The following is a 26,770-nucleotide window of genomic DNA, read 5'->3' as shown; positions in this document are numbered from 1 at the left end:
CCAAAAACCTTTCAAAAGGACAACATACCGGTCAGCTCTGCCATGTGCGCCTGAGGGATGCCCATCACTTTGTAGCAGGCCTCAATCTGCTGCGCCACTAGAGGTTTCGTGGGCGCCATGAACACAATCTTCCCGGATGGATACCAGCGGTAGAAATTGTACATAACAACAGAGGCAATGAAAGTCTTTCCCAATCCAGTTGGAAGGCAAACTAGTGTGTTTTGAAACAAGGCCGCCTCTGATATCTTCAGCTGGTACTCCCTGATGGGGTAGTTAGTGGGATAGATCCACACTGAAGCAGAAGAGCTGTCAAAGCCAGGAAAGTCTGGATAGCATGTCTTTTCAGATGACATAGGAGATGCGGGGCACTTCTTTTGGAGTAAATTAGCATTATCAAGTTGGTGTCGCTCTTCTGCTTCAGTGACAGCCAACAATATAAGGTCGTCATCGTCTTCAGGAGCTGCTTCAGGAGCTTCTGTTGTGCTTATTGAGCAATTACCTATCTCAGTCCACAGTGGGTTTGTTGAATTTTTCTTTACAATGTTGCTTGAAGTTGCTCTTCGCTGTCCAGTAGCTTTCTTTCCTTCTTTTCTCGGTGGGTCAACTTTGTTTTGAGGCGCGGATGCACCCCATGTTTGAAATAAAGTCCTCTGATTAGACGAAGCGCTCATTTTTTTAGAGTTTTGGGTACAAATAAACTTTGAAAGACAGCGCCATGCGACGATGAGCTAACAGAAGATACAAACATAGCATCATGTCTATTTTAATCTTCTTCGTGTGTTTTGAACGGCGCTTGGCATCCTTCTTGTTCATTACCGCCCCCTGTACTGCTTCGAGAACATTACATTATTTACCATAGTCCACTACTTCCGTTTGTATCTTTTCAAAATACAACCTTCCATACCCACCAGAGAGCTTGCTCACGTCATTTTTGAAGTTTAAAGTTTTTTCAGTTCCTTATATAAATATGTATAAACAATTGTAATCACTGTAAATTAAACAGTACACCGAAATGTTATCTTCATTAGATTTCAATTATAACAACAAGCTTTTGTTTTTTTAGCTCTATACCGGAAGCATACAAAAAAAGTCCCGCTCTCTGACAAGTGGTCCTGCAGTCATGTTACCATAGTGATGGATAGGCGTAACTTGGAGAAGACACTATGCCTTTTTCAGGTAATAACCCTTTTGTGTAATTTATCTGCTTGCTTACTGCGAAGCAATAAATGTATTATTTATGGTTGTGGCGCTACTTTGGCTTGCTTCATGCATATGGGAAGTTGCTAGCGGCGGCCATTATTGTTAGCGCTGTCCTCGATTGTCAGTATTTGGCTGGTTATGCTAACACGAAAGTTGTAATAGTTAACAGTTGTTGCTAATCTTCTCTATGCAGGCGTATGTTCGTGGATATTTGGTGAGGGAGGAGGTGCGTCGTGCACGGACAGACTTTGAGGACGTCGTGAAAGAGATTGATGGCACTTTGGCTCATTTAAAGTGGAAGGACGCCATCATCTCCATCCCCCACTTCACAGACACTGCAAGTTTCCTTACCTGTAATGAAGTGAGATTTATCCACCATCTCGTACCTTTCTCATGCCTCTGCACATTACCAGGATGGCCCCCCGCACGGTACGACTAAAGACCCAGGACCAGATGTCAGAGCCACGTCACAGAACCCAGCAGCGACAGAAGGGGGGATGCATTGTGTACTTTTGCAGACAGAAGCAGAGAGAGATGGATCAGGAAATGATAAACAAACAAGGGAGTGTTTAGAAATCAGCTCATTTCCGGCGGCAGGTCAGAAATTGAGCTGTGATGACATTTTGGAGAGCACAAGAGACTCCACGTCCATTTGGAGCAGTATGGAGCTGGAGACACAGCTTCCTCACAAAGGTAAAATCCTCGCAAATAATTTTGAAATATATTGTCTTTATCTGGATTATGACTTTGTCTTTCAGGTCTGCAGCGGTACTGTTCGGCCCAGGAGGTTCCTCACAATCCAGAGGCCTTGCGTTTCCATAGAGACGCCCTGACCATGGAGCTACTGTGGCTGCAGCAGGCCATTGACAGCAGGAAAAAGGTGAGCCTGTGATGTAGTGTTTCCCTTCATTTAATCAGCACTGTGGCAGTCCACTGCAAGGCCACTTGTTTGGATTTATTATGGTGACATTTATTTGACCTCACTAAGTCAGTGCCGTTATTTATTTAATGACTTGGTTCTGTGTGTATTTTGTGTTGGACGGTAGAACCGCTTCCAGTAAAAGTTATCCTTCCATTCTGTGTGGAAGTGGTAAGTTTTTGGCTTCTTATTAAGTCCTTCACCACTCTATATAAAACTCTTACTTAAGTGTAGAATAAATTGGAGGCTAACTAGTTTTCTTGGTATCTTGCGATGCGAAAAGCACCGTCTTTTGTGTCCCGATAGACTGCGCATTATAGTTGCTCAATGTGGTATAAAGAAAGAATAGTAGGAGCGTCAAGGTGAATATAGGGGTGTCATTTCATGTCTACAGGCTAAACAGGTTTTCTACGCTCTTAACTATGAAAATATTCCATTTATTAATGTTGAATCGTACTTCATGGAAATTCACTTATCAAAATCAAGTATCGGATACAGTATACTGTACATTAGGGTGCATCAAATTTGAATGGGAAATTTTAATTTCATAATATCAATTTGGCTGGCATTTCATTTTTTTCTAATGAACATAAAAATGTATTCTGCAAAGTTTTGAGGAAATCCATTGAGATTTAGGGGTGCCACCTCACACATAAACTTTTGTAAAATTTCGGAAAATGTGCAATTTCAAAGTTGACCTGGAAATGTTGAGTACAATGAACTTCTATACAGCATCATTTTTTATAGGGTTATTAAAGTAAATATATTTGTTTTCTCTTTGGGTATATTGGGTATTTCTCAGAATTTAACTTTCAAGATTCTCCATTCATTTGTCCTATTGACAAAATGAATGGCAGTAAATGGGACATGTTCACACGGCTTTCCCCTGAATTTTATGTAGCAGTGATGGATATTTGACATACATATAAAATTTAAACACTTTTTTTTAATTTGTATTTTATTGTAAACATAAGGGGCAATAGTAACATATTTAAATAACAATTCATGGTGACCATTGAACTGTTGACCACTTTATTCCACAAAAACAGATGTATTGTGGCACCCCTAAATAATCATGTATTGGAAAAATATTTTGTATGTGTTGTTTCTACATATATTGGAACACTTTTAGTACTCAGCCATATCAAAATTCAATAATTGTGTTTTTTGATGCACCCTACTGTACATTCAGCTCAAATGACTGCCATATGGTCATCGTCATAATCCTCTTTGTAATCATTGGTTCCTGCCTGTGGTGACATCACAAAACACTAAAGGCAAAATTATTTTAAAATATATGTATATATATATATGTATATATATATATATACATATTTGACAGATTTTTAATAATGCCCTGTCTCCCCCCTCCTGCAGTACCTGTCTCTGAAGGACAAATTGAGCATGGCCTGATGTGAACGCAGCTGGACCTCACTGGAAAAAACATATGCATATGGAAAATTCATTACATCAACATATTGTTCAGAATACATGACTAAACAGTCTCGCAGTGTATATTTTGTCTTGTATTTGTTAATATATAAAAGTGAATAAATATTTATTTTGCTAGTATTTTGATTTTTGACTGTTGATTCCGCAACTGCATTGTTACTGTAATAATAAGCATAAAATAAGAATATTTGCTAACTTAAAATGGACCTATTATGCTTTTCCCACTTTTCTGACTGTTGTACAATGAGGTGTACAAAGAGGTGCCGAATCTGGAAGAGCTAGAAAGCTGTCTGTGTGGGTTATCATGTGTATGGGAGTCCACAACTTAATACAAAGCACATAAAATGAGCATGATAGGTCCCCTTTAAATTAAAAATCACTATTAGGCCGTAGAACAACGTGACTTCTCCCGGCCAATGAAAAAGTGACTTAAGTATATAAACGACATTGCTTTGATTTTTCCGTATACACTATAAAATCCATTCATTCATTTTCTACCGCTTTTTCCTCACGAGGGTCGAGGGGGTGCTGGAGCGAGAGGCGGGGTATACACCCTGGACTGGTCGCCAGCCAATCACAGGGCACACATAGACAAACAACCATTCACACTCACACCTATGGACAATTTGGATTCGCCAATTAACCTAGCATGTTTTTGGAATGTGGGAGGAAACCGGAGTACCCGGAGAAAACCCACGCATGCACGGGGAGAACATGCAAACTCCACACAGAGATGGCCGAGGGTGGAATTGAACCCTGGTCTCCTAGCTGTGAGGTCTGCGTGCTAACCACTAGACCACCGTGCCGCCCTATAAAATTCAATTAGATTAAAAAACATGCAAGTAAACATAACTTTACAGCCACAGTTGACCACAATAGATGTTTACATTTTACTTGGTACACTCAGCTGAGATGAACCATTTTTTTTCATATCAAATGTGATATGAAATGCTTTAAGAGATTAAAATATTTCATAAATTTAGTGAATCAAAGATGACAAATCTGGACATTTCATTCCAAGGTTTTAATAGTGATGCACAAAGCACAAAATGTTATCATATTGATCCAGCTTACAAGGCACAGGACCCTCCCATTAACCTCCCCCTCCACTCACCCTCTGTGCCTTTTGTTGTGGTTGCTGCCAATGGTTTGGCCCACAAAGCCACTCTGCTGCTGACTGCACTGTCATAGCAACCAGGAAATACACACCGTTGTCAGTGTTCGTGTGTGTGTGCGCGGGTCGGTGCGGAGAAGAACGTGGTGCGTGTCCACCACCACTACTACTACTACTACTACGCCGAGGGGGACTCCATCAATTTGCACTGCTTAGTCAAGCCGGTGAGTGTGTGCAGTATGTGTGTGTTAATGTATAGAAATGGACAGGATGTGGGTGTGTGTGTGGACTAGCTACCTCAGAGATGGCCACCGGCACTGCCGCAACAACGGTGCTGCCCCCGGTGAAGAGCGTGGTGGTGTACAGGAATGGAGACCCCTTCTTCAACGGTCGCAGGTTCGTGATCAACCAGCGACAGGTGTCCACCATGGAGGCCTTCCTCAACGAGGTGACCCAGAACATCGGCGCCCCGCTGGCAGTTCGAGCCCTGTACACTCCCAGGCAGGGCCACAAGGTCACAGATTTCCAGGACCTTCAGACGGGGGCCCAGTATGTCGCTGCGGGCTTTGAGAAGTTCAAGAAACTGGAGTGAGTAGCAAAGCTTCACCCCTAGATGAGTATTAGTATTCATATATATTTTGTTTGCTTCCTATATACAACAGCTACGTGAATACAGGAGTGAAAAAGCAGCCTGCAGCACGTGATGACACTCAGGTAGGCTTCTTGTCTTTGAATGAATACGATCCTGTCAAGGCCAACAGCTCAATGCATGACTTATTAATGCAAGTCTAACCAGAGGAATGCATCAGTGATCATGCTGACCTCCGTCACTGTTAAACGTACTCATCATTCACACCATTCAATTGAGTCTGGAAGCAAATTGGAATGTACTACTTGGCGGCAACCAGCTCTTGCAACATTATTCTGCACAATACAACACTAATAAAAGTTCACAGAATATATTAATAGAATAATGTTGTGAGAAAATATCATATTTTTTTCTTTGAGGCATACAATAAAATATTTGTAAAGCAATGGAACAATGTCATGTAAAAATATTTTAAAAATCATAATCTCACAAGTGTAATTTTTTTCAAGAAAAAACGCACATTAGAATATAGAATAAAGTTGTAATATTGACGGGGCAAAAGTATTCATCTATGGCAAAGTAGTATTTTTTTTTTTTACAAGAATCACACAAACCGTGAATAGTCTGAAACCAGCAGTAGCAGTAATATTACCTAATTGTAATCATGTAAAAAAATCATCAAAAAAAGTCATTTCATGAGAAAAAAGTATCATATTAATCTTTTTCAAATTAATTAATCATGATTAATCACACTCCTGTTTCCTCCCACATTCCAAAAACATGCTAGGTTAATTGGCGACTCCAAATTGTCCATAGGTATGAATGTGAGTGTGGATGGTTGTTTGTCTATATGTGCCCTGTGATTGGCTGGCCACCAGTCCAGGGTGTACCCCGCCTCTCGCCCGAAGACAGCTCGGATAGGCTCCAGCACCCCCGCGACCCTCGTGAGGAAAAAGCGGTAGAAAATGAATGAATGAATAATCTCACAAGTGTAATTTTTTTCAAGAAAAAAGGCATAAAGTTAGAATAAAGTTATAATATTGAGGGGGCAAAAGTCTTCATCTATGGCAAAGTAGTATTTTTTTTTTTATTTTTTTAGAGTTTACAACATTACAAGAATCAAACCGTGGATAGTCTGAAACCAGCAGTAGCAGTAATATTACCTAATTGTAATAATGTAAAAAATAAGCCTGTCATATCATTAGAAAAAAGTATCATATTAATCTTTTTTCAAATTAATTAATCACGATTAATCACCATTTGAAACATGCCGATTTTTACTGTATTTTAAGACATTTTATTTAATTTTAAGACAGGGCAGGATCATATATACTGTACTTGTATGTATCCATAGCTACAAATTAACTGAGAATGTACGTATATAGGTAAAATGTATTTAGCTAACACTACTTTCTTTTAGGGCTGCACGGTGTATGTAGTGGTGGCAGGCCACACAGCTAAGAGACCCGGTTTCGATTCCATCCTCGGGCGTCTCTGTGTGGAGTTTGCATGTTCTCCCCCGTGCATGCGTTGGTTTTCTCCGGGTACTCCGGTTTCCTCTCACATTCCAAAAACATGCTAGGTTAATTGGCCACTCCAATGGTTGTTTGTCTATATGTGCCCCGCCTGTCGCTCGAAGACAGCTGGGATAGGCCCCAGCATGTCTGCAACACTCGTGAGGATAAGCGGTAGAAAATGAATTAAATTAGTGACCACCGTTAATGCGCTAATATACTATGTATGGGGAGCTCAGCATCTTTATCTGGATCTGCACCAAAGTGTAATGGCCCGTGGTTAAGTAGCATTTTTGGGGTAATCCAACAGTGAAGATAAATGTCACAGCAGCGCAACACACATTCATGCACTCATGTTCACAAGTGCTCACTTTGTATTCTGAGCATCTGCTGAGATGTTTCGTTGTTTCGAAGCCAACGGCTCTTCTTCTTGAGCCAACATTTAGAGAGCAGACAGTAATTGTGTGTGGCTTGGACGTGCCCCCCCCCCCCCCCACGTCATGCGCTGATGTGCATTCGGCGTCGACTTTTGATTCCAGTGTGCGCGGATGCCAGTGTTGTGGTTGCTGTGGAGCATTGCAGCAAGCGTGGCTGCATGTGAGGAGTTAAGCTTCCTTCCCAGTTCATCAAGGCATGTCTGGGCAGGCCCACACAGCCATATTTAACTCTGTGGACCTCTTTGTTTCCATCAGAGACACTGTAAATGTCAATTGGATACCATTCAATTTTTTAAATTGCTCAATAAATGTGATTGCGTTTCATTTGCTTTTGCGACTTTTTATTTATGTATTCATTTATTTAACTTATTCTTTTAATGATTGGGTAAACAAAATAGCCATTATTTTAGTTTTATGCCTGACCACTTGTTGCTAGGCAGATTTGAGGACTCCAGTCAATTGGCTTGTAACGCCACATTTTGAAATACAGCAAAAACATGTTTTCTTTTTGTGTTAGGTAAAAAGCAGAAAAAATATGGATACACATGAGTTTCATTGGACAGTGACACTTAGGCTGGAAGGAGCAGGAAGTCAGGCACTCATTCATTCATTCATTTTCTACCACTTTTCCTCATGAGGGTCGCATGGGTGCTGGAGCCTATCCCAGCTGTCTTCGGACAAGAGGCATGGTACACCCTGGACTAGTCGCCAGCCAATCAATCTGAGCAATCACGTACTAATCACGTACAGCAGATCTCTGCAGAATACAAAATAAAATCCAACATGAACTGTAAATAAAATAAACACAAAAGTATTTATTCTGTACCATTTTGTAATTCAACTTTGAGTGACGGGCGGCACGGCGGTCAAGTGGTTAGCACGCAGACCTCACAGCTAGGAGACCAGGGTTCAAGTTCAAGTTTGCATGTTCTCCCCATGCATGCGTGGGTTTTCTCCGGGTACTCCGGTTTCCAAAAACATGCTAGGTTAATTGGCGACTCCAAATTGTCCATAGGTATGAATGTGAGTGTGAATGGTTGTTTGTCTATATGTGCCCTGTGATTGGCTGGCAACCAGTCCAGGGTGTACCCGGCCTCTCGCCCAAAGACAGCTGAGATAGGCTCCAGCACCCCCCGCAACCCTTGTGAGGAAAAAGCGGTAGAAAATGAATGAATGAACTTTGAGTGACAAGCGACAACTAGTAACAACATATAACACAATGACGAACACTGTCAAGCCAATGATACATTGGTACATATTTACTTACACAGCCAATCAGTTCATTAACTGCACATTATATAGTACCGGTATATGCAGTTTTGCAGGTTAGCAGTTTTGTTGGAGTGTAAAATTTCACCTGAAAACACAGATATGCAATACAGATACGCGGTCAAACACTCAACATGAGTCAGTCGGTACGAAGGGCGTCGACTTACAAGAGTTCCACTGTATATTGTTACTGTCCAGTGAAAAAAGTGTACTACTTGGCGGAAACAAATCTGTGGAATGTCCCCTGCAGGCAAAACTAATCCAGAGGCCCAATGTGTCAGCCAAATGGAGGAAGTTTGTACCAGTGCCGTGTATAATACAGTGAGTAACACTATAGCCATCCAATCACATACATTCACTGGAAGTAGTTGTAAAAAAACTTAATGTATCAGCGTTTTCCGCAACGGAGACCTCCTGTGTGCACCATTCCGATTCATCATTCCCCGGAGCATGCAGAGGGACCTGGAGCAGATCCTGAGTATGGTCACCGAGAAGGTCAGCTTACGGACTGGCGCTGTGCGTAGGTCAGTAACTAGCAAATTGCGGGGAAGGGTGGGGAAGTCAGGTGAAATCTAATCAGCAGCCCACTGCGCTACTTTGAGGCTGTGTTCCGTGGAGGGGGTGACGGTGACTTCGGCGGGGGAGCTAGAGACCGGCCGCTGCTACGTTGCCGTGGGAACCGAGAGGTTCAAGAAGCTTCCGTATGTGGAGCTGCTGGTCTCGAAAGCCACGGAGAGGTATTGTTATGAAAAAGTTATTCCTCAAATAATATATTTCTCCAACAAGGGGGGAGTTTCCTTGCACGGCAATGACAAAGATGCACTGAAACACAACACCAGTAATTCTCTTCACGCGCCATTGTTTTCGTACCTGTAGGTATTACCCAGGAAAGAGAAGAACACTGAGGAGAAATGTGGTAAATCATTTCTTTTTACATTTAGCGAGGTTCACCAGGGACTGGTTTCTTTAGTAACTATGTGTAATATTATAGCACAAAAAGCCAGGAAGCGGACCAGAAGACCAGTGTAGTGACTCCGCTCTTCTCAACTCTCCAGAGGTAAGAACAGTCATTATGTTCATTATGTCCTTCACAGTCCACGACAGCATGACAGTTTTCTCTCAGTCAGACAGTCGGAGGGTGAAGTCGACGGGTGATGACGCGGCTCCTCCGCCCGCCCCGCAACAGCAACACACGAGCGACGGAGCAGAGGACGGCTCCCTATTCTTTGCCAAGCCCGTCAGAATCCGTAAAACTAGAGGAACCCCGAGACCACCCTTCGGCAACGGAACCGGTTAGGATGCTCACTAATAAGCTTTGCATGTCAGTTTCATGATCATAAAATGTTTGTGTTTTACATTAAAGTCCATCGCAGCGTTTTTAAACCGGGAGCACGGAGGAGGAGGGAGGAAGTCAGAGGAGCCGAGGAGGTGCAGGAGGATGAGAATACAGCCACGGAACTTCCTGTTGATCAGGTTTACTACCAAAGCTTTACTATTACAGCCAAAACATTAAGTATACCTGCATATTCTTATAGGAACTTTAGAGGTATTCTTGTACAACATATTTATATATTCCCATAATTATCTACAGCATTTGAGGTTTACAAGGTGGTGGTTATCATTAATAACTGGTGGGAATGCTCATGCTTGAGCAACTATACAGAGTCTTTTGAATTTGTGGATTATTTGGAGTCTTTTCTTTATTTCGCTGATTGAAGGTGGTGGTTATAATGAGTAACTGGTGGGTGGAGTGATTACTCATATGTTGTGTTGACTGAATGTGTGCACATGCCCGTGCTTGAGCAAGTGTATGGCGGCTATTTGGAGTGTTTTTGTTTATTTCTATTATGCAAGGTGGAGGTCATTATTAATAACTGGTGGGAAGAGTGATTTAATTAGTGATATGCCACGTCCATTGCACAAGTGGACATGCTTATTTTGAATATTTTTGTATATTTGTATTACGCAAGCTTGAGGTTATGATTAAATAACTGGTGGGTGGAGTGATTTAATTACTGATATGCCGTGTTTGTTACATTGTCACATGCTCGTGCTTTAGCAAGTGTATAGTGGCTTTTGACTTTGTGGATTATTCAAGTATGTTTGTGCATTTCATAAATGCAAGGTGGAGGTAATCATTAACAACTCGCCAGGGAAGCAATCACATTACGACATACTATAGATCAGGGGTCTCAAACTCAATTTACCTGGGGGCAAGGCTGGGCCGCATCAGGTTTTCCCCCCCAAAAAAACGCATTTATTAAAAACAGAAAAATATACAAACTTTTTCAGTGCTTTGGTTCCGATTTTCTACAATAAAAGCTCTGATAAAACATTCCACTGTTCTCAAATATCTTACTTTTTATTTTTCTACACAAAATAAGATAAAAAATAAATAAACAAATCAAGAATAAAGAAAATCAACCAGTAATAAATAAATATAATAATAATAATAAAACGGCTAATAATAAAAACTTAAACCACATATAGTTGGTGGGTAGACAAATTATTTTTTTCAGATTAAAATGAACAAAGCATTATTAGAGCCCTGTAGACATGACAAAACACGACTATAGTCACATTTATACTCTTTTTATTTACAACATATTGCGCAACTGCAGGGTCTTGAGACACATGCTAACTCGCAAACTAGAGAGCTAGCGACCTAAATGGTTGCCTTCAAGTTATTTCCTTTAAATTTAAATAGCCAAAAACTTACCACTTCCACACGGATAGGGAGGATAACTATTAACAGTTATTTAACCTTTAACATGAACATTAATCAAACGTAATAATTTTTTCTGGGTACATGATACCATACAGCATCCATATCAAACTTGCGCGGGCCGCACTAACATTAAACTTTCATATCAAGGCGGGGGCCTCAAACTACATTTGGCCCGCGTGTTTGAGACCCCTGCTATAGATGATGTATACAGTACTCTGCACTCGCACGTGTCTGTGTACGGTGGATTTTGAGTTTGTTATCATTATAAATGATAAAATAAGTACATTTGTCGTTTATTCTAAAGAGAATTGCAGAAATAGTGGAGGATGAGGAGCTGAACAACGCAAATGGCGCTCTGCACGACACACTAAAAGTAGGTCCGGCACAAGTGTAATGTTGAGTTTCTGCATTGAATAGACTCCTCCCATTTTGTATGTTTTGTCCTTTTATAGGTTTTGCTGCCATCTGACCCTGGCCAAGCGGAAAAGATGATAATACAAAACAAAGAAGAGGAGTTTAACACTGAAAATTTGGTACAGATACACAAATATGCACACTGTTATTTGCAACTAGAGACTCTAATACTCATATCTCCACTCAAGGAGTTCAACAAGATGGCTTTGTCCTCGCCCAATTCTCACAGCGACATCGACATCCAGGAAAACTACTCACAGCATCGGGATGAAAAGGTATTAAGGTTGTCTGCAAAATTAGTGTTTTAAAAAAAAAAATACACATGGCTATTTCATGTCCACTGTATTTTGCAGGAGGATCAAAAAGACACAGCGCCATTAGATGCAGTAACACAGAACCACCACCAGGGAGAGGGCTTAACTGAAGATGTAACATCATCATAGTAACTACTCTTTCTGTGCTACACAAGTATCGTTAATATTGTTTTCCTTATTTTTTGTTATTAAAATGTCTATACAAAGTAGAACAAAAGGCGACAGGAAGTGCATTCCTGACTTCCTGACAGTAAGAATGAACAAGAAATGAAAAGTATTGCATTAAATCTTTTTCTCAACATTCATGTACATGTAGATATTGTCAGTGACGTTTCACTCTAATATGTCTAAATTTAATATAACTAAATTTGTATGTGTTAAGATGGTCTGTCTCTCTTCCTTTGTTAATTCCCTTTTTTCTTGCCATTTTTGTAGCAAAAATGACTTTCTCCAGTACAATGCCGTAATTGCACCAACTGACGAGGCTTCTGCAGAACCGCTTTAAAATGTTGATCTATTTTGGGATCAATTAATACACATTATTTTTCAATTGTGGGTAATCTTACCCTTTTTTTCCCCCCTCACCCCTGGCTCTTCACCCCTTACCTTTGTACCCTTCAGGCTATTCATTGGACTCGAACGACTAGAATTTCAATAAATAACTGGGAAAATTGTGTTGTTGTAAACCTTATGACTAGTAGTGCATATATATTTTACTACAAAACACAAATTATGAATTATTAGTATCATTGTTTCATCTTCATTCATTCATTCTTCGCTTTGATTTTAATTTTTTTTTGACAACATGATAAAGAAACAACCCCCGGGCTGGACTTTGGACACCCCTTTCTTATGTCATTTTCCACACACCAGGAAGTGGCCCACTAACTATACGACTGGTGAGTGTTCAATACGTTCAATATAGCTCATTTTAAGTGAAGCACCAATTTATATACAATTATATATCAGTTTTAATAATAAAATATGGCATCAAGAGAACTCAAAGACTGATTACGATGTTTTCTATGGACATTTTAACACCCATTTCCATGCATCAGTAGGAGAAAGAAGCGTATTTAAACAAAGGTGTGTTGCTCCTCCTAACCACACTGCAGGTAAAACCACCCAGAAGGTGGCATCCTCATCGGTATGTAGCACCCGAAGGCCTCAAAGCCCAGTTGGGTCGCACAGTTGAGTCTCAGAGTGCGTAAAAGTGCAAAGTTAACAGGCAAGGACGTTTCTATAGGAGCTCCATAAATTCAGTCAAGTTGTGGGAGTGAACCCTGCATGAACTCGCCTCCCTGGACATGTCTTGCCTGGTTTGTTTTGTAGAAAAATATTGTTCTACATTAGGAGTCGCTCCTTGAATGTTAATGAGCTCTAAGGATGCCAACCGCCTTCTGAGCAGGAAACTTCGACTTAAATAACAAGCTTTTTTATTTTAGGATAAAAGTTGATTCCTTCATTTCATTGTATTGTTGTAGCATTATTTTTAATGCTATTTTATTGGGTTCAAAATATTTCTTGAAAATGTTTAAAAGACAGGATTTTTCCAAACAAGGGTTGGAGCCCAAAATTATGTTAATGAGACACTTTTTTTTTTCTTTTTATCTATTCAAATGGGGCTGCATGGCTGGCGAGTGGCTAGCGCGCAGACCTCACAGCTAGGAGACCAGGGTTCAATTCCACCCTCGGCCATCTCTGTGTGGAGTTTGCATGTTCTCCCCGTGCATGCGTGGGTTTTCTCCGAGTACTCCGGTTTCCTCCCACATTCCAAAAACATGCTAGGTTAATTAGCGACTCCAAATTGTCCATAGGTATGAATGTGAGTGTGAATGGTTGTTTGTCTATATGTGCCCTGTGATTGGCTGGCCACCAGTCCAGGGTGTACCCCGCCTCTCGCCTGAAGATAGCTGGGATAGGCTCAAGCACCCCCTGCGACCCTCATGAGGAAAAGCGGTAGAAAATGAATGAATGAATGAATATTCAAATGGATTTTGCGATTCATATTTGTGTCTCTTGTGTTCTTTATTATGCATTGATATTAAAAAAAACTCAAAAAAATTACCCATGATCTATTTTGGGCCCCCAACCCTGAGTTTGGCAAACCCTATGATAGTTTATTTGTGTTTTTGCTCCTGTTTAAACTATGTAAAATCAGTAAATGATAAAAACACATGTCATCGTGAGCCAGAAATTGATATTTACATTTTTTACATTTTAAGTGACAAATGGTTCAGCTAAATTTGAAAGTAGCCATCAAGGCTGAGCCTGAGAGCCAGTGTCCGCCATGGAGCTTATGACACACAAAGTGATGCCAACCATGGTGAGCAACAGTCCAGCAACAGCCTCTGAAAAGAGACATAGGGAAAAAATCCCCTTTAGGTTTAGAATTGCCCACTAATATGATGTGTTGTTTCTTTTTTTTTTTGGCAATGCAGAGTAATGCATCATGACTGGATGGACTCACGTTTTCCTCCAAAATCTTCACCCAGCAACTTGCCAGTTAGCAGAGTCCATAAGAAGGTTAGAGAGTTTGCCACAGGAACAGCAAATGACAAGTCTGCATGACAAAAAAAATGCTTATAAAAAAAATGTATGGGCTGAAAAATGACATTTTGATGTGACAGTTGTGACCTTCAGCATGCTATATATGATCACAAGATCTACATAAACCATAATGCCATATACTGTAATATGCAAAATGCTGTCCAATAACATTTCAAAAAAGTCAAATAAAACTTGAGCGCAAATGTAATTTTCTGCCAAATTTTGGAAAATACTGTATGAATAACATAATTTTTTAAATATTACACAAACAATATATTTTTAAATTACAATGAAATGTTCAATTCAAATAAAATGTGACTTATAGAAAAGTATCTTTATATAAATGTTTAAAATTCGGGTTGTGTGAAATTGGGAGGTATCTTGAGACATATGAAGTCTGCCTAGCAACAAGTGGCTATTAAATTAGACCTCCATGCTAGCGATGGAGTCTCACCTGTAGTGGAAAGTGTGTAATAGTAGACCAATGAGCCACTCTGGTTCAGTAGAAAAGGGATTAAGTACTACGGATGAAGAGCAGACAATATATTTAAAATTATCATTTAAACTGTAGCATTGAATGTGTTTGTGTTTACCTTGACGTTAAGGAAGAGAAACTTGACCTCAGCCAGGAACTGATAGATTTTATTGGACTTGGACACCTGCTCGATACCCTCCGTGCCTCTCTTCAGGAAAGGGTTTGTGCAGCCCCATAACACGGACACCAGCAGGAGACTCAACACCTCCACTGCAACATATTTACAGTCACAAATATGTGTAAACGACCTTATTTTTCATTTTTTTATCACTTCAATGTCTTATTGTAGTACTCATAAAGCCAAGTTCCGGTCTAGCTGGCTAACTTCCGTAGCACGGCAGCTATTATGCTAGCTTTTAGCGAACTTTTAGCTTTTTAGTTGGTTCAATGAGGCGACATATATTATTAATTGGTTTATTGCTGCTTAAATACTAAAGTCTAAACAGTAGACACACGCACAGTCTTTTACTTTTGCACTGAAATGATTAAAAGGGGCAATCTTAGTCAGTTCGCGACTTACCCAGAGTCACCATCATAACAACTCGGGAACAAGCTGCATTCACGACTGCGACTGTTGCTCATTATTCGCGAAACGTATGTGCAACAAATAAATGTTACATTTTAACATTATCTAACTTCATAGAGAAAATGTTCATTTGAGTAGTCTGCAGTAAAATTTATGCCGGTAATATAACAATTTATTTCGTTTATTAAGCAACTGAACTTTGACCATCTTGAATGTTCCTTTTGTGGGGAAATTTTCAGCGTTGCCAGCAGGGGGCATCAAATTCTACTTGTTGGGGCGGAAATCAAACAATAATCTGATAACATATGAAAACACGCCACGCTTAAAAACATCCTGTTTTATTTGAATCTAATTCAATCTAAATAAAATAAACACAAAACAAATGTAGGGAGCAATGAAAATAAAGTGCAAAATATGTTGGTATTCAATACCTGGATGTTTTATAAAACAAATAAGTGAGATTTTCATACAGAAGAATAGTTTGAAAAGATTTCCTAACGTAGAAAGAAGGCATGTAGGTCACAAAATATCCAGAAACTCGTACAAACACTGAGTTATCCTACTTGATACAGTTTTTGTCTCTGTCCTACAGTTCATTCTACTGATGGACACAAGTGACACCTTATTAAATACAGAAATGTACCCAGTTAAGACCAACATTGCCAGGAATGTTTTCTCCTTTGGATTACTCGTGATGTGCACACACTCTGTAAACAAAAAGAAGCCTCATTTTGGTGTTTTCTCACATCCTTTGTGAAGCTCTTTGTGTCTACTTGTTGTGTTGTTTTGTTCACATTGTGTGTTTTTGCCTCATTTTAACACATTCAGTCGATAAGGGCAGTGCATCAGTCAGTCAGGGGCCTTTGTTTGGAGTCCATGCTATGTGTTTCCAGACGTATCATGGATGGTGACCACCGTGGATCCCCCGTTGGTGAATCCTATGTGGTTGCCCCTTGCAGAGCTCAGCTGCGCCCTGGGCAGGTGAAGGCTGGTCTCTGAGGTCGGGTTTGAGTTGGGGAGGCTGCCTGACACGGAGCTGACCCCGATGGTGTCCATGGGCATGGTGGGGACTGTCGACGGGGACGCCTTCTTACGAGGTTTGGAACCCCCGGTGGACCCCAGGAGTCGGGACGCGTGGGTCCGTCTGTTCCCGGAAAAAACAAATGGAATATATGTTTACTGTACATCTGTGATATAGCAATGTGAATGGAAATGCAATCGATACAGTGAAACTCAAATAATAGGAAATACATTACATTTAATTAGTCTGTTCCGGGGTCAAACTGTTACCATGCTAAAACTACCAGCAATGCGCAAATAAACATTTTAACATTCACAACAATCATACAAGTGTATAAAGAAGTGAACCACTGTGAATTGTAAAACCTAAGCTATATGCTATATGCCATATACGTATAAAGCGATATGGCATGTTCTAAAAATATAATACAGCATAATTTTTAAAATCTAATCAAATCATCAACAATCTTACAAGAATAAAGTAAAAATAAAGGAAAAAGTCATACATGTATGAGAATATTGTAATATGAGGAGAGATGATGCCATTTTAGTAGAGTCCAAGTTTAACTATTAACCCTTAGATGCATAAGTGGGTCTAAGGGTTAAAAAAAAAAGCGTTGAATATTATGAGAAACAATGTTGTATTTTTTGGGAAAATTACGTTGCGGGGAAAAGTTATAATATTATGAGAATAAAGTCAAAATATTATTAAGCCAATATTGTGATAAAGTCAAATATTGTGAGAAGAATATAAGAAGTAAGTTCAAGTTGGAAGATAAAAAAAACAAAAAAAGATGTAATATTATGAGAATGAGAGGAAAAAAATGTAATTTTGTGGTAACTTGGGTTGGGGGAAATAAAGTTGGGGAATAAAGTCAAACTATTATGCAAATAAGGCCATATTACGACAGGAGACCTTGTAAGTATTATGGAAGTTGGAAAAAAAGCACACTGAGAACAGTATGTACAAGCTGGGACGTTTTAGAAAGTCTGCAAGTAACTTCACCATAATTATCAGTGTGTTTTCCCGGGTTTATCATTTGTGTGTGTTTCCTTTTGTTACTCTGTTCCTTTGAGAAAGGAATGCAACCTTACTTGTTGTATGTCTTCAGCACAAAGAGCACAACGGTGAGAATGATGATGATACCAATGACAATCACAGCAATCATAGCTCCAGAACCTGACATGGACAGAAAGCAAACAACAAATTATTTTTGGGGCCCCCTTGTTCTTTTTTTTTTGCTGTTTCTTAACGGTGTCACTCACAAGCTAACAAATTGACAGTGAAAAGCGTATTTTGAAGAGAGGGACATGACACTTAAATGGAGAGGAGGTCTTACTCTGGATGAGAATCTGCTCTTTGGATTTGGTGATGTTGGAAGTTGACGTCGTGTTGCTTTCGGGTGAGGCGGTGGAAGTTTGCATTTTCAGCGCTAACCTGCACGGATGACAACAAGCCCATGAAATTGTGTGAATGCTCGTAATAATAATACATCACAGCAAATCATAGCAATCTCTGTACCATGGAAATATACCCCCGAGTAGAAGCGATGACGGCAACAATCTGAGGTCATAATGTTATATACTTATATATTAATCACATAATAATAATCAATAAATTGTCATCACTGCTGTTTTTAAAAAACAATTAAATTAATAATTAAAATAAGAATATTTAGTTAAAAGTTGAAATAGTACTGTATTTACCGTTTGTAATTACTCATCTTTTTAAGACCAATATATTAATTTTACAACCAATTGAAATCTTACTGACTTTGGCATTTTTTATTAATTTAATTGCCGTTCATTTTAAAATGCTACATCAGCATCATAAGATTAATAAACTGAGCACTCATGATTTACATATTAAAAAATATTTTGTTTATTATATTTTATATATCTATTACTTTTATGTACTGAATTTATTAATTCCTATATGAATATTAATTAATTCCTATTTAATTCACTTTATATTCATCTATGATAATAAACACAATGATTACAATCAGACCCTTGCACAAACTGGGTATTGTGCTCGGCTCCTAATAATAATAAACACCATTATAATTTTTTGTAGAATTCAACTCAGTATAAAATCTTGTGCCTTTCGAGTTAGTATGTTTTGGTGACAATACATGTGGACACACCCGCTATCAAATATCTGCATGAAATATTGATTTCAAGTCACTGCCATTTCTGGAGAGATTGCTCATTTTTTGCTCACCAGGTGCAGCAGATGGTGCTGTTTTTAATTTCTTTACAGTATGTTTTTTTCTTTATATTTAACACAGAGCAGTGTGACATTACCATTGATTTCTTAAAACCATGTACAGATATTTTATAATTAAAAAATTATATTTTGTTCAAATAAACCATTGTTAAATCAAATTTGATGCGATTAATCACAAGTAAATATTTTAATCAATTGACAGTCCTCGTTTTAATAAAATTAGACCCCTCTAGATCAAAAAAAAAAATCACATATCGTCATACAGTGCCAGCTGACTTCGGGTGAGAGTCGGGGTACACCCTGGACTGGTTGTCAGCCAATCACAAGACACATATAGACAAACAACCATTCACACTCACATTCATACCTATGGACAATTTGGAGTGGCCAATTAACCTAGCATGTTTTTGGAATGTGGGAGGAGAAAACCCAGCTTGCATGGGGGGAACATGCAAACACCACACAGAGATGCCTAACAGAGATTCGAACCCAGGTCTTCCCAATCTCCTGATTGTGTTGCCTACATGCTAACCATTTGACTAAATAATAATTACATTGTATTATATCAGAGTGCAAAAGAAAGCATTGCAGTTTTCCTCGTAGCGCAACAACTCCCAATATGAAAGGGCACTCTACAGTCAGCCATTCATGATAAATGAAAAAGGACACCTGCACACTCAAACATCCTCTTGTTGTGTACCTTTTTTTTTTCTTCCACACATATTGGATGTGCTGACATCTCCCCACGCCATGCATTCCTACTAAAAGCTTTACCATAAAGGAGGTTCTCACATGAGGTTTCTCCTAAAGAACCCACTGCAACAGCTGCAGGTCTACTAGAAAACAAGCTCTTGCAAAAATCCCAAAACATGACACCATTATCAGAACTACATCAAACTTTTGGCGGCCTTTGCGGTTCTTCCTGCCATGCCTCATCCCGCTTCCGGTTCTCGAGCAAATATAGCACAACAATCTCTAGCAGTGCACATTAACGCTGACATATATCATACATCCTGTTTGCAAAGGTGACAGCTTCTGATAAGTGTCTGTGTGATCGTAGGATGTTTGACCTCTCTTAAAAGCTTTCTTTTCTTCCAAGATGGTTGAATATGTCGTTTATTTCATCTGAAATGGCAAGTTATTTAACAACACCAGAGCACACTGGCTGAGTGGGTGTATAGGTATGTTAACGTTAAAGTTATTCAGCTGCATAATAGCTTAAAGACTTTCTTGTTCATATAAGCGCACATAGCAATAAACAACTTCACACTCTGCTATGCATCTGCTCTGTTGTCCTTGCATCGTGAGGCGTTCAGGCACACTCGGAATTGTGAGTGTTAGGTCCTAATTTTCATTTTTATTATGTATTCAGACATTCGTAAACAGGTGTTCTATGCTCTTAACAACCAAAATATTAAATTTATTAATATTAAATTCTACTTCGTGGAAATTCACTAATGGTGGTTTGGTCTGGAACAAATTAACCGGGAAAAACGAGTAATGGCTGTACTCCAACTTGTGGTTCCCAAGACGAGACTTAAGACCAGGGGAGACCGAGCCTTTTCTGTGGTTGGCCCCAAGCTATGGAACTCTCTCCCCTCCCAAGTAAAAAAAGGCCCCCAACATCCAAAGCTTTAAGTCTCGTCTTAAAACCCACTTTTATTCTCTGGCTTTTAACTCGGAGTGAGTCGTGTGGTCCTGTGTCTTTTAGTTCTTTCTTTTTATTTTAATAGTTTTTATTTTTTATACTTTTATTGCTTTGATTCTTGTTTTTAATATTTTAATATCTATTTTACAATTTTATTTCTTAAATGACTTTTTAGTTTTGGATTATTACTTTTTATTTTACTAGTCTGTGCAGCACTTTGGAAACTCTGCTTATAAAATGTGCTATATAAATAAAGTGGATTGGATTGGTCATATCTTAACTTATATTTGCGTAATCGCTCCTCTGTTTGCTAACTTGCACAACAACCTTTGAGGTATTATTTCCCAGCTGGCCTCTGTATCACATCTCTCCAGGTCACTAGTGTGTGTGCATGTGTGTGTCCACGTGTGTGTGTGTGTGTGTGTGACTAACAGGAAGTAAAGCACGAGGAGAACTCACCTCTAGATCTCAAATATAAGACAACATTCATTCATTTATTTTCTACCGCTTTTTCCTCACAAGTGTCGCGCGGGGTGCTGGAGAACCCACGCATGCAAGGGGAGAACATGCAAACTCCACACAGAGATGGCCGAGGGTGGAATTGAACCCTGGTCTCCTAGCTGTGAGGTCTGTGCGCTAACCGCCGTACCGCCTTATAAGACAACATGTCTTTTTCAAATTATATTCTATTCTGCATGTATTATATATTTCAAACAGAGAAGGGAATTCCCATAACATTCCATTTGCTAGCAAAGTGATTGGTTATTTATGTTAAATACAGTATAGGTTACTATACATAGCAGTACATAGGACTTTAATAGAAGTCTCAAGACCTGCTTTTTGGTATGGATCATCCGTGCTGTTTGTGTGTTATGTTTAACATGGCTTGTGTGTGAGGTTTATTACCCCCCCTTGTTAAAGTTAAGAGAGTGTCACAAAGCAGAGTGTATTTGACTTTGGAGGTGACACTGTATGATAATCATATGTGTACGACCTACAGAGGATGTCACTTTGTTTGATATATCAGTAGATTGTATTTGCATACACGTTAACATTAGGGGAACAAATCAGGTCATCAGTTTGCGCTTCCTCGTCAGTCTGTTTTTCGTCACTGTGACAATAATTTTGTATGCTGTTCCACAAATCATCAGCTGCACATCCTTCCACCCTCAGCAAACAAGACATTTAATGGCCTGCAACTAGGATGGAGTCTAAGCAGAACAGGAACTAAAACATCCCATTGACGCAGACATTTGTGTAGTGTGTCAGTGATTCTAAGCCAAGGGTGCTGCATTTTTCCACCAAGGGCCACATATTAAAGGGCTATTTTGATATTTTGTAAAGCAATATGACCTTCCTGATTTCTTATTTGTTACACTTAAATGTTTCAGATCATCAAACAAATGTAAATATTAGTCAATGACAACACAAAATGCAGTTGTTAGATGAAACTTTTTAGGGATGAAAAAAAAATACAAAGCTACATGGCCCTATGTGAAAAAGTGATTGCCCCCTAAAGCTAATAACTGGTTGGTCCACCCTCAAGGGTTTGCGATAACTTGCAATGAGTCTCTTACAGTGCTGTGGAAGAATTTGGTCCTACTCATCTTTGCAGAATTGTTGTCATTCAGCCACATTGGAGGCTTTTCCTGTATAAAGCGTGTTTTTAAGGTCCTGCCACAGCATCTCAATAGGATTCAGGTCAGTCAGGACTTTGACTAGGCCACTCCAAAGTCAAAGTCATTTTGTTTTTCTTTTTTCTTTTATTTTGCTGGTGTGTTTTGGATCATTGTCCTGCTGCAGAAACGAGGTTGGTTTCAGCTTGAGTTTGATTCTGCCTCAGGATTTTTTGGTAGACAGCAGAATTCACGGTTCCATTTATCACAGCAAGTCTTCCAGGACCTGAAGCAGCAAAACATCCCCAGACCATCACTCTACCACCACCATATTTTACTGTTGGTATGATGTTCACTTTTACACTTGATGTAATGGGACATGCACTTTCCAAAAAGTTCAACTTTTATCTGGTCAGCCTAAATAGTATTTTCCCAAAGGTCTTGGGGATCATCAATAGTTTTCTGCCAAAATTGAGGTGAGCCTTAATATTATTTTTGTTCAGCAGTGGTTTTTGGTCATGGAACTCTGCCATGCAGGCCGTTTTTACCCAGTGTTTTTCTTATGGTGGAGTTATGAACAATTAACCTTAACTGAGGCAAGTGAGGCCTGCACGTCTTTGAATGTTGTTGTGGGGTCATTTGTGACCTCTTGGATGAGTCATCATTGCCCCCGTGGGAAGGTTCACCACTGTTTTGTGTTTTCGCTGTTTGAGGACAATGGCTCTCACTATGGTTTGCTGGAGTCCCAAAGCTTTAGAAATGGCTTTATAACCTTTTCCAAAGGTTTAAGTTCCCTTAATGATACAAACTTTCATTTAAAAACTGCCTTTCGTATTCAGTTGTGTTGTCAATGGCTAATATTTAAATTTGGTTGATGATCTGAAACATTTAAGTGTGACGAATATGAAAAAAATTACAACTCCGGATGTGGGCTAACACTTTCACACCACTGTTGACATATGAAGTTAATCATTTATATGACCACATCATGGTTACAATGTATAGCAATGCTATGCCACCTACAGTATATTAAGCCAGTTGCAATAGTATATAATGTTGTTCAATATAAAAACGTGTTCACTTCAAGGAACTTCATAACCTTTCACCAAATGTGTTGGGATTTATTGTGCATACAACCAATTTATGGCCTGGATGGAAGCTAATCATTCACTTAACACTCATCTGTCATTTTATTAGGTACACATAAACAATTTCATGATACAAGAGCTGGACTGTTAGAGAGGACTGTTAGATACCATAATGTCCATATTTTGAGTGCTCTTTACAATCTGATTGCCGTAATTAGGACAAAATGAGCTCCAAGTGGTTAGCACACAGACCTCACTAGGAGACCAGGGTTCAATTCCACCCTAGGCCATCTCTGTGTGGAGTTTGCATGTTCTCCCCGTGCATGCGTGGGTTTTCTCCGGGTACTCCGGTTTCCTCCCACATTCCAAAAACATGCTAGGTTAATTGGCGACTCCAAATTGTCCATAGGTATGAATGTGAGTGTGAATGGTTGTTTGTCTATATGTGCCCTGTGATTGGCTGGCCACCAGTCCAGGGTGTACCCCGCCTCTGGCTCCAAGGCTGTCAATTGATTAAAATATTTACTTGTGATTATTCACATTTTTTTGGCCATATTTAACTCACAATTAATCGCAGATACAACAACATTTTTATCAATAAGAAGTATACTTTTTGAAAGATCGTTTTAATGTTTTTAATACACCCTTCAAGATGAGACAAAAGATGGCTCACAACTAAAAAAAATTGTTAGTTGGGCTACTCATATGCCAAGGTATTACTGTATAAATAAAAAATACCTGCAGTACTGCAGTACCTTCTCTCTGGCATTGGAAAGTCGACATACTCAAGACTTTGGTTTTGTCAAGTGAGCCGTCTGCCAGGACTTTGAAGCTAAACTTAGCATTAAAAACACCATTTGTGCTCAATATTTGTTCCCGCTTATGGCTCCACATCAACTGCCACACCGCTTGGGGTCAACAGGATGTGTGCACATTCATCAAAACATTCGTCAAAACAAATTTGACAGCCTTAGTTAACCCCTATTGAGAAGACTGTAAATAGGTTTTATATGCCATAATTACAAAAATATAAAATCTATTAATATTTAATCATACTTTATGGAAATGTACTTATCGCAGTCAAGTCTGAATAAATTAAATGCAGTATTGTGAGTGTTGTTTGTAGTCGAAAAAAATTGTTAAAAAAACGAAGTGTGACTGTGTTTATTTAAGTGTATTTTACCATGGAAATACTGTAATTGTTTTAAAATGTGACCAAATGGACTGTAATGGTTCTGTTCTTATCTCTTTCAAGGGCAGGCGATACGCAAACCCCTAATTTGCAGCTCACCTGTACCGCTGCACACGTTGTCATTTAGTCATCACAGCAGGGAACACCGTCCCGAAGCAGGAATGATGGCACATTTTTTTCTTATGGAGCACAGCGAGTATTTCAGGGGAATAACAGGGGCATACGAAATATAATCCTCCTTAAGTGTCTTTCACTAATCTCTGAGGAATGTTAGCTCTTTTCTTCTCGTCCCAGCATCACCTGCCATCATGGCCACATGCACACACTCACATAAAACACAATAAAAAACAGGAGGAAGTATGACACTCACCACTGAAACTCCACTGATTTCAGCCCAAGCTTTCGCCGGATGGGATGATGAAGAAGGGGCTCCCCCCCTTCTGCTACCCACCCTCCTCCCTCTCTCACTTAACCGAGGGGGGCATAGTCCACTGAGTGGTGTCCTACACCGGGTTGCTGTTCCTGCAGGCGGACTTCCCCGCCTGTCTCCTGTGAGAAAAGAGCTTTAAAAGACGTCGGGAGATGCCACTCTGTTTGTTTGTGAGGCTTCTGTGGGAGTGTTGAGGAAGTAAGTGGAGGAGAGAGGAGTGAGGAAGAGAGGGAAGGAAGGAAGGGTTCCGTGTTGACTCCTCGCCTGCAGAGTAATGATGTCAGGCAGCTGGTTTTTCAGGTCCTCCCGCCTGGGCCCCTGAGGCGTGCCGTCCGTGGCGCCGCATGAAAAAGCCGCCATGTCTGTGTGTTCTCATCACCACGGGGATGTATCTGTTTCAAACATGGGGTGGTTTTATGTCAATGGTTCGTTCCATTTCACAATATCAGAAGTTAAAAACAAACAATATTATAATACACAAAAGTACTTTATAATAATTTATAATAATTTAATAATTATTGTTTTTTTATTAAAAAAATGATTTATAATTATTCATTCATTCATTCATTTTCTACCGCTTTTTCCTCACGAGGATCGCGGGAGTGCTGGAGCCTATCCCAGCTGTCTTTGGGTGAGAGGCGGGGTACACCCTGGACCAGCCAATCACAGGGCATATGTAGACAAACAACCATTCACACTCACATTCATACCTATGGACAATTTGGAGTCGCCAATTAACCTAGCATGTTTTTGGAATGTGGGAGGAAACCGGAGTACCCGGAGAAAACCCACGCATGCACGGGGAGAACATGCAAACTCCACACAGAGATGGCCGAGGGTGGAATTGAACCCTGGTCTCGTAGCTGTCAGCTCCTAACCACTCGACCACCGTGCAGCTCTAATTTATAATTATGAATAATAATAATAACCCAATAGATAATTGCATGACGGACAAAATTTGACCCTGGAACGGACTATTCTCACTATATTTAATAACTAAATTCTTCTGATATTTTTCCAGCAATGTCTCAGTGAACAAGACAGGAATGATACAGTGTAGCCATACTGTTCCTGATACTCGTGTTTATAATGTTTGTTAAAAATTAACAACACCTGAGCAAAGGTGTAAGACAAAGGTGTGTTAGGGTCTATTAGCTCCGTTTATGATACACAAGGTCACATTTGTGTTGGAATGTGCTGTTTGCGGTCCTGATAGTAGTCATATTGTCGCTACTGTGGTCTTGCCTCAGAACTGTGCCAACAAGTCAAAGGGCTCTCCAGTTACCATCCGGGGGTGAGGCGGTGCCTGTGACCACAAAGCCAGGTAGTGTAGCTTTATGAGAAAGTGTAACTGAACTAGTAGACATATTGTTCTGCTCCACTCGAGCCTCAACGGTTGCTGCTTGCAGCCTGACGGCATTCACAAGTGTCCCACCTCCGTACTTACCTCGGAGCACATCCTAAAAAGTGGATGCAGGTTCGGTTTCTCACACAAACACTGACATCTGCAGGTTGGACAAATCCGTATTATGTTTAATGTCCTGCAGGGAGAGTTTTTATGTTTTATGTTTTTATGGGGCCTCTTCCAAACAGGATGGATATTAAAAAAAAAGCAATACAAGGGTAGTACTGGGATCAGATAGTGGATCTGAAACAGGGAATGCTTGCTGTGTTTTATAGGTATTATCAGTAAAAGTTGAAGAAACATTATAGGTTGTTTGTGTTTGGTAAGGGCAGCACGGCAGTCGAGGGGTTAGCGCGCAGCTAGGAGACAAGGGTTCAATTCCACCCTGGCCATCTCTGTGTGGAGTTTGCATGCTGTCCCCTTGCATGTGTGGGTTTTCTCCAGGTACTCCGGTTTCCTCCCACATTCCAAAAACATGCTAGGTTAAGTGGCGACTCCAAATTGTCCATAGGTATGAATGTGAGTGTGAATGGTTGTTTGTCTATATGTGCCCTGTGATTGGCTGGGGACCAGTCCAGGG

General features: G+C 39.8%; 5 protein-coding genes and 1 long non-coding RNA gene across 7 annotated transcripts in view; 2 read left to right on the top strand and 4 right to left on the bottom strand.

The window, feature by feature from the left end:
- Positions 1 to 2,305, bottom strand: part of fancm (FA complementation group M) — a 42,925-nt gene extending 40,620 nt beyond the window's left edge. Inside the window, exon 1 of the mRNA XM_078796267.1 lies at positions 29 to 2,305. Within this exon, the coding sequence (XP_078652393.1) occupies positions 29 to 671 (643 nt within the window). The 5' untranslated portion in view covers positions 672 to 2,305. The remainder of the gene's footprint in view (positions 1 to 28) is intronic.
- Positions 1 to 19,225, bottom strand: part of LOC144901707 (uncharacterized) — a 59,845-nt gene extending 40,620 nt beyond the window's left edge. The window contains exon 1 of the long non-coding RNA XR_013629771.1: positions 19,179 to 19,225. This is a non-coding gene — a long non-coding RNA (uncharacterized LOC144901707). The remainder of the gene's footprint in view (positions 1 to 19,178) is intronic.
- On the top strand, positions 1,101 to 3,697 carry iqcc (IQ motif containing C). Its single transcript, XM_058091490.2, has 4 exons — positions 1,101 to 1,176; positions 1,614 to 1,893; positions 1,959 to 2,080; positions 3,497 to 3,697. The coding sequence occupies exons 1-4, from the start codon at positions 1,135 to 1,137 to the stop codon at positions 3,530 to 3,532; spliced, it is 480 nt and encodes a 159-aa protein (XP_057947473.2). The 5' UTR covers positions 1,101 to 1,134; the 3' UTR covers positions 3,533 to 3,697.
- On the top strand, positions 4,887 to 12,710 carry dcdc2b (doublecortin domain containing 2B). Its single transcript, XM_058091474.2, has 13 exons — positions 4,887 to 5,273; positions 5,348 to 5,399; positions 8,745 to 8,815; positions 8,887 to 9,018; positions 9,097 to 9,231; positions 9,371 to 9,410; positions 9,486 to 9,551; positions 9,618 to 9,786; positions 9,858 to 9,967; positions 11,527 to 11,595; positions 11,675 to 11,755; positions 11,825 to 11,911; positions 11,990 to 12,710. Exons 1-13 carry the CDS (start codon positions 4,990 to 4,992, stop codon positions 12,077 to 12,079), a joined length of 1,386 nt encoding a protein of 461 aa, XP_057947457.2. The 5' UTR covers positions 4,887 to 4,989; the 3' UTR covers positions 12,080 to 12,710.
- tmem234 (transmembrane protein 234) lies at positions 10,982 to 15,708 on the bottom strand. The gene is made up of 5 exons (XM_058091491.2): positions 15,556 to 15,708; positions 15,094 to 15,245; positions 14,955 to 15,021; positions 14,421 to 14,513; positions 10,982 to 14,301 (listed from the first exon to the last, which is right to left on the bottom strand). The coding sequence occupies exons 1-5, from the start codon at positions 15,569 to 15,571 to the stop codon at positions 14,210 to 14,212; spliced, it is 420 nt and encodes a 139-aa protein (XP_057947474.2). The 5' UTR covers positions 15,572 to 15,708; the 3' UTR covers positions 10,982 to 14,209.
- On the bottom strand, positions 15,883 to 25,174 carry ncmap (non-compact myelin associated protein). Of its 2 annotated transcripts, XM_078796266.1 has the most exons (5): positions 25,050 to 25,174; positions 24,726 to 24,904; positions 17,922 to 18,019; positions 17,677 to 17,761; positions 15,883 to 16,705 (listed from the first exon to the last, which is right to left on the bottom strand). In XM_078796266.1, exons 3-5 carry the CDS (start codon positions 18,004 to 18,006, stop codon positions 16,441 to 16,443), a joined length of 435 nt encoding a protein of 144 aa, XP_078652392.1. In that variant the 5' UTR covers positions 18,007 to 18,019; positions 24,726 to 24,904; positions 25,050 to 25,174; the 3' UTR covers positions 15,883 to 16,440. The 2 variants fall into 2 exon arrangements, with proteins under 2 accessions (XP_078652392.1, XP_057947352.2); XM_058091369.2 differs by lacking the exon at positions 25,050 to 25,174 and having other exon boundaries at positions 24,726 to 25,042.
- Between the last annotated feature and the right edge of the window lie 1,596 nt (positions 25,175 to 26,770).

The sequence above is a fragment of the Doryrhamphus excisus genome, linkage group LG14 (assembly GCF_037039965.1).
Source record: "Doryrhamphus excisus strain RoL-2023G ecotype Guam linkage group LG14, RoL_Dexc_Guam_v1.1, whole genome shotgun sequence".
Taxonomy (NCBI): Eukaryota; Metazoa; Chordata; class Actinopteri; order Syngnathiformes; family Syngnathidae; genus Doryrhamphus; species Doryrhamphus excisus.
Note: the sequence above shows the minus strand (reverse complement) of the source record. Positions and strands in the feature narration are given on the sequence as shown.

What these genes read in the sequence shown, in the direction of transcription:
- iqcc (XM_058091490.2), top strand. Translation starts at nt 1,135, where the DNA reads ATGGATAGGCGTAACTTGGAGAAGACACTATGCCTTTTTCAG. An exon ending in GACACAGCTTCCTCACAAAG is followed by an intron (nt 1,894 to 1,958) that starts GTAAAATCCTCG and finishes TTTGTCTTTCAG; the next exon opens with GTCTGCAGCGGTACTGTTCG. An exon ending in CCATTGACAGCAGGAAAAAG is followed by an intron (nt 2,081 to 3,496) that starts GTGAGCCTGTGA and finishes CCCCTCCTGCAG; the next exon opens with TACCTGTCTCTGAAGGACAA.
- dcdc2b (XM_058091474.2), top strand. Translation starts at nt 4,990, where the DNA reads ATGGCCACCGGCACTGCCGCAACAACGGTGCTGCCCCCGGTGAAGAGC. An exon ending in CAGCACGTGATGACACTCAG is followed by an intron (nt 5,400 to 8,744) that starts GTAGGCTTCTTG and finishes TGTCCCCTGCAG; the next exon opens with GCAAAACTAATCCAGAGGCC. An exon ending in AGTTTAACACTGAAAATTTG is followed by an intron (nt 11,756 to 11,824) that starts GTACAGATACAC and finishes TCTCCACTCAAG; the next exon opens with GAGTTCAACAAGATGGCTTT.
- tmem234 (XM_058091491.2), bottom strand. An exon ending in TTCTCTTCCTTAACGTCAAG is followed by an intron (nt 15,022 to 15,093) that starts GTAAACACAAAC and finishes CTTCATCCGTAG; the next exon opens with TACTTAATCCCTTTTCTACT. An exon ending in TTACACACTTTCCACTACAG is followed by an intron (nt 14,514 to 14,954) that starts GTGAGACTCCAT and finishes TTTGTCATGCAG; the next exon opens with ACTTGTCATTTGCTGTTCCT.
- ncmap (XM_078796266.1), bottom strand. Translation starts at nt 18,006, where the DNA reads ATGCAAACTTCCACCGCCTCACCCGAAAGCAACACGACGTCAACTTCC. An exon ending in AGAGCAGATTCTCATCCAGA is followed by an intron (nt 17,762 to 17,921) that starts GTAAGACCTCCT and finishes TGTCCATGTCAG; the next exon opens with GTTCTGGAGCTATGATTGCT. An exon ending in GTGCTGAAGACATACAACAA is followed by an intron (nt 16,706 to 17,676) that starts GTAAGGTTGCAT and finishes TTCCGGGAACAG; the next exon opens with ACGGACCCACGCGTCCCGAC.